Here is a 5,077-nt window from a genome sequence, read left to right on the forward strand (position 1 = left end):
ATTTGTTTATTAAATGGTTTTACCTTTTTGTAGTCACTAGACACCGAGACTAGTCTTGCCAAGATAAATTTCCTCAACTCAATCATTGCCGACATGCAACAGAAGAATGATGCTCTCAAGGCCAAAGTCCAGACACTCGAAACCATGCCTATGGACTTTACCAAGTGAGTTTATTTACTATTAAGCTAATTTACTTTATAATTATAGAAATTATTATTCATTGTATTTTATACTTCCAGACCGCATGCCTTTGATGTGCTGACGAAGCGAAAACCGGCTCCCAGACTTTTCTGCGACATCTGCGACGAGTTTGATCAGCACGAGACGGAGGACTGTCCAATCCAGGCTAGTGAAGATCGGGATTACTCCCCACCACCATCGGAGGCCAATAACAATGAGAAGGAACGCAAGCTGCCTGCACCCAGGAAATACTGCGATTCCTGCGAGGGTAAATATAAATATTAATAATACTATTCTGAGTTATATCTAACTTTGTAATTTATTTTACCTTTTCAGTTTTTGGCCATGATACCAGCGAATGCGCCGATGATGAAACCTTTTAGCTCTACATAAATTCTAAATTATTTTCCGTTTTACTTTGTTTTGACCTTATAGCATAATCTTATTGCGAGATCTATCAGATGAGATAACTTTTACCTCAGCAGAGAGCTTCACTCAATCACACAAAAACATTCTCTATCTAAAATTGTGATCTTGCGTTATGCACACATTTCATGGATAATAGTCTATTTTAAATTGTTTTTATTTATTTAATGCGATTCGTGGCACACACAATCGGTTGTTTTCGTAATTTTTGAGTGTAAACATAGTGTAAAAAAAAATATAAAAATCAGAATTTGGAAGAAAACTGCAAAAATTTATTGTTTTTATTAATGGTACAAGTAAAATTAATCGCCGCCCTCCTTCTTCTCCTTAATGGCATCCTGGAAATAAAGAAATATCAAAAGAATTATTAGAATTGGTAATTTCAAGAAAAGATATAGGCGTTCGCTTTCTATATAATGAGTATTACGACTTGTCTTACTTTGAATCGCTCTTCGAAAAGGGATAATTCCGCTAGAAGATCGGTGATGGCATTCATGAAGGCTTCTTGTGGGGAATAATCCGCCGTGGTCTGAATCCGGATAACGAACTTGTGCTCTAGAGGATGGGGAACTTTGTAGCCGGCAAACAAAACATTGGGGTCCTTCAGCAATTGGCTGTGCGAGAAAATACCATATTAGATCGTGATTATGTCAATTTATTGAGCAACTTACTTGCGGATCATGTTTCCCAGGGTGTGATCCTCTTTGTTTATCGTAAATATAGCCGCATTTGTCACTTTGGTGTCCAGTTCCTTGATGATTCTGCCACCGCGCCAAAACAAACACGAAAATTGGTTACAGGTGGTTGATTGGGGAAGTTTCCTATGTTCACTCACTTTTTCTCGCCTTCATAGAGCAGGAATGACTCAAAGGTGGGTGGCGCATTCATTTTGTATGCTTATTTTCGGTAGTTTACTGCCAAAATCTAAATTGTTTATTAAATACGCCTTCCACGCTCAGAAAATTCGCTGGTCTAGTGTTGGAAAACGCTTTAATGGGTTTTAGGGATGCTGGCTTAGCTTAATCTAGCTAAAATTGGCTAGGAAAATTTAAAGGAGTTAATTTTGTTGAAGGTATAAAAAGCATGTATGTTTAAATAAAACAAAAATTTAAAACTTATATATGTTTGATACAGCCAAATCAAAAGTAAACAAACAAATTTTAAAAGGTTTTTCTGAATAAAGAATTTAGTACAACAAAATCATTACTTATGAAAAAATACTTCAGTTCAAAGTTCTATGTACTTACTATGTAATAAAATGTACTTTTTTATTTTTTTATTTAGTTCATATTATGTTTTTGTATTTTTGTCTAGCTACATAGCCAGCTAGCTATTTTAGCTATTTTTTGTAATCCATCCACAAAGGTTTGCTAACTCTGCAGCCGATAGCTATCGCATATACAAACTGTTGTTACACATCTCTATATTTCGGTGGTTGAATTATTTGCAATTTTCATTCAACCGCGCCAAACGCTGCGCATTCCGCCACTTTCTGGGAATTGACACGAAGCCAAGCTACATTTTTGTTGTTACGCTATTGAAATGAGCGACTTGAGTGCCACAGCTGGTGTCCCCGATGGCGAGGAGGCCAATCCGCTGGAGCAGTCGACCATAACGATGCTGGATGTCCTTGAGCAGGAGAAGGAATTGGAGGATGAATATGCCGCCGTGCTGGGCGCCTCCGACGAGAAGTCTTGCACGTATGCCAAGGGCGCCATTGGACGCCAGGCCCTGTACTCCTGCCTCACCTGTTGCCCCGAGGCTCGCGAGGATCTGGCCAAGGCCGCTGGGATCTGTTTGGCCTGCTCCTATCGCTGCCACGAGCACCACGAACTGGTCGAGCTCTATACCAAGCGGAACTTCCGTTGCGATTGCCCCACCCAGCGGTTGGGCAAATGCTCTCTGAATCCACAAGTCGAGGGAGTTCAGCCACGCAACGAGGGCAATCTGTATAACCAAAACTTCCAGGGGCTGTACTGCAAGTGCAAGCGTCCCTATCCCGATCCCGATCGCACTGTCGAGGAGGTAATGCTGCAGTGTGCCATCTGCGAGGATTGGTACCACTTGCCGCACATGAAGGCACCCGGTTCCAGCGAGAAGTGGCTAGATGTCTGTAGCGAAATGATCTGCGATGGCTGCATGGACGCCAAACCCTTCCTAAAGGACTACACTGGACTAGCTCTCCAGCCTGTGGTGGAGGACAAGCCAGAGGTCGAGGATAGCCAGCTGAAGAACGAGTTGGACCGCAGCATCTGCGACATCATTAAGGTTCCTGAAAACGAATCTCAAGCTGAAGAGGACGAGCCCAGCCAGAAGCGCCCCAAATTAGAGGAGTGTCGTCGTCCAAATCTTACCAAGGAACACCAGGGTGAGATAAATAATTCAATAATATAACATTCATAGATGCAGAATGCCTTCTTCAGGGTTAGTTTATCGTAATCCACTTGCAAAGCCTCTAGGAATTTTAAAATTAAATTAAATTAGGAATTGCTTTGAACTTTTAAAGCTACTATATAATCCTTATTTCTAATTTCGACCACCTAACAAAAGTCCATGATTATATGCTTCAAGAAACAACCAGAACTATTATTTAAAAGCAAACTCAATACATGAAAAGCAAGTCAAAATTCTTTTTGCCATCGCCCAAGTAGAGGAAACCATGTTTGTGGGAGTTGATTTTGTGGAAGAAGGTCATGCCCAGCCAGAGGCACGACTTGATCACCACCAAACCCTCGTTTCGTTGCATATTCAACGCAAAAGATTGACACAGCGGTATTACACAGTCGATGGTGTCCAGGAAGTCAATAGCATAGTTATAGTCACTCCTCTTGGCCAAATTAGCTTTGAGATCGTTGCGGGGCAGACGATAAAGCTGATAATAGGACTGGTTGTCGATCTGCAGGTCGTTCAGGCCCCGGAACATCTGATTGGGTATAACACGGCCATCGGTCATCTTGTAGAAGGCGCCGCGGGGACAAATGGCACACTCCTCGGTGATAATAAAGACAATGGCCGCTAGTCTTTCCTCCTCCTTGAGTTTTACTACTTCAGGGGGACTGATGCCAGCCACTTGATTGCCCACAATGTCAAAAGTTGGATCCTGTGGGCAGTAAATACAGAACATTACAAGTAATAATCAAAAATGTGCTACTCAACTCACCAGCTTAACGTAGGTCATTAGGCTGGGATCTCCGATAAACGGATCCCTAGCCAGTATGGTGGCCTGAAAGATCTTGGGACTCTGGACAAACGGCAACAACTGCCACTGGAACTGGTCCAGACTGTAGAAATACTTGCGATCCTTTAGGCAATCGTTTGTGTAGCCAAAGGCAATGTAGTAATCGTTCTTAGTGGCCGTAATGCGACCCCACAGATACATTCCCGAAAAACGGTTATCATTCTGCAAGGCAATCAGCGAGTTCTCGATCAAAATCCTCTGCTCCGGCGATAGCTTCATGCCGCAGTACATGAGGCAGTCCAGGCCCTCGCTAAAGTACTCTAGATTCATGGTGGATCCTTGCAATTTAAATGTAGTGTTTGAATAAGAGGGGGTTTGCAATGTTGGTAATATTTAAAAGAAATCTCAAAACTGTCTAGATTAAACTAAAGCAAAAAAAACAATCCACGTATGTTGATATGTGGGAGTCATTCTAATACGCCAGATTCTGAATTATTAATGCCTTTGTTCGTTTTGTTCCTTTGAATTAAACACCACAAACTTTTGCAATTCCCACCCTATACGCATATCTAACTATTTCTTCCCTTCCTCTTTTAAGGAGCCGCTTTCTGGACTAATGACTGGCGCAAATCGCTTTGCCAGTGCTCCGAATGCCTGCCGCTGTACAAGGAACTAGGCGTGGAGTTTCTGCTGGACGCGGAGGACTCGGCTAAGACGTACGAGGAGCGCGGCATGAAGCGAGCGGAGGAGAATTCCAGCTATGAGCAAGGCATTCGGGCACTGGCCTCAATTGACCGCACACAGCAAATCGATGCGATTACCGAGTACAATCGCATGAAGGACAAGCTGAAGGAATACCTGCAGGCATTCGCCGCCAGCAAGAAGGTGGTCACCGAGGAGGACATTAATCGGTTCTTCGCCGGCATGCGCAATGAGAATAATGCCAACCTGGGTCAGCCCTACTTTTGTCGCTAAAAAGTTAGCTCTCTGAATTATTATACTACAGGTCCTAAATCATTATAGTATTACCCACATTCCCCCCATTGAAAACGCGTACATACTTCATGTAAATTCTTAAGTTATATTTCATTATAAACAATTATCATTTTAAAAACATTTTTGTCAATAACGAATAATCGTAACAAGGCATCGGGCAATGAGATTCGCATTTCCCTCTATATGCTATTTAGCCAAAAAATTTATGTACAATGCGGTGAAGTAGAACTATGTACGACAGGCTTGAATTTAATCTTGAAATGGTAACCTATCTTGAGACCATTTTACATAGCTCTA

General features: G+C 42.1%; 4 protein-coding genes across 17 annotated transcripts in view; 2 read left to right on the top strand and 2 right to left on the bottom strand.

Annotated features, from left to right (window-relative positions):
- LOC119548817 (restin homolog) overlaps positions 1–877 on the top strand; it is a 27,572-nt gene extending 26,695 nt beyond the window's left edge. For all 14 annotated transcript variants that reach the window (XM_037856411.1, XM_037856412.1, XM_037856413.1 and 11 more), the window contains 3 exons: positions 34–164; positions 240–448; positions 517–877. In XM_037856411.1, coding sequence (XP_037712339.1) covers positions 34–164; positions 240–448; positions 517–563 — 387 coding nt within the window. In that variant the 3' untranslated portion in view covers positions 564–877. The remainder of the gene's footprint in view (positions 1–33; positions 165–239; positions 449–516) is intronic.
- On the bottom strand, positions 746–1,578 carry LOC119548824 (DNA-directed RNA polymerase II subunit RPB11). The gene is made up of 4 exons (XM_037856437.1): positions 1,442–1,578; positions 1,278–1,367; positions 1,046–1,220; positions 746–944 (listed from the first exon to the last, which is right to left on the bottom strand). Exons 1-4 carry the CDS (start codon positions 1,492–1,494, stop codon positions 909–911), a joined length of 354 nt encoding a protein of 117 aa, XP_037712365.1. The 5' UTR covers positions 1,495–1,578; the 3' UTR covers positions 746–908.
- Positions 1,579–2,015: 437 nt separating this feature from the next.
- Positions 2,016–4,898, top strand: LOC119548821 (putative E3 ubiquitin-protein ligase UBR7). Its single transcript, XM_037856435.1, has 2 exons — positions 2,016–2,974; positions 4,383–4,898. The coding sequence occupies exons 1-2, from the start codon at positions 2,149–2,151 to the stop codon at positions 4,757–4,759; spliced, it is 1,203 nt and encodes a 400-aa protein (XP_037712363.1). The 5' UTR covers positions 2,016–2,148; the 3' UTR covers positions 4,760–4,898.
- Positions 3,175–4,214, bottom strand: LOC119548822 (radial spoke head protein 9 homolog). Its single transcript, XM_037856436.1, has 2 exons — positions 3,767–4,214; positions 3,175–3,706 (listed from the first exon to the last, which is right to left on the bottom strand). Exons 1-2 carry the CDS (start codon positions 4,112–4,114, stop codon positions 3,209–3,211), a joined length of 846 nt encoding a protein of 281 aa, XP_037712364.1. The 5' UTR covers positions 4,115–4,214; the 3' UTR covers positions 3,175–3,208.
- Positions 4,899–5,077: the final 179 nt, after the last annotated feature.

The sequence above is a fragment of the Drosophila subpulchrella genome, chromosome 2L (genome assembly GCF_014743375.2).
Source record: "Drosophila subpulchrella strain 33 F10 #4 breed RU33 chromosome 2L, RU_Dsub_v1.1 Primary Assembly, whole genome shotgun sequence".
Classification (NCBI taxonomy): Eukaryota; Metazoa; Arthropoda; class Insecta; order Diptera; family Drosophilidae; genus Drosophila; species Drosophila subpulchrella.

Excerpts from the sequence above, each read along its gene's own strand:
- LOC119548822 (XM_037856436.1), bottom strand. The coding sequence starts at position 4,114 with ATGAATCTAGAGTACTTTAGCGAGGGCCTGGACTGCCTCATGTACTGC. Across the intron at positions 3,707-3,766 it reads TAATGACCTACGTTAAGCTG|GATCCAACTTTTGACATTGT; the intron begins GTGAGTTGAGTA and ends TACTGCCCACAG.
- LOC119548824 (XM_037856437.1), bottom strand. The coding sequence starts at position 1,494 with ATGAATGCGCCACCCACCTTTGAGTCATTCCTGCTCTATGAAGGCGAG. Across the intron at positions 1,368-1,441 it reads CTCTATGAAGGCGAGAAAAA|AATCATCAAGGAACTGGACA; the intron begins GTGAGTGAACAT and ends GCGCGGTGGCAG. Across the intron at positions 1,221-1,277 it reads CTGGGAAACATGATCCGCAA|CCAATTGCTGAAGGACCCCA; the intron begins GTAAGTTGCTCA and ends TTTCTCGCACAG.
- LOC119548821 (XM_037856435.1), top strand. The coding sequence starts at position 2,149 with ATGAGCGACTTGAGTGCCACAGCTGGTGTCCCCGATGGCGAGGAGGCC. Across the intron at positions 2,975-4,382 it reads TCTTACCAAGGAACACCAGG|GAGCCGCTTTCTGGACTAAT; the intron begins GTGAGATAAATA and ends TCCTCTTTTAAG.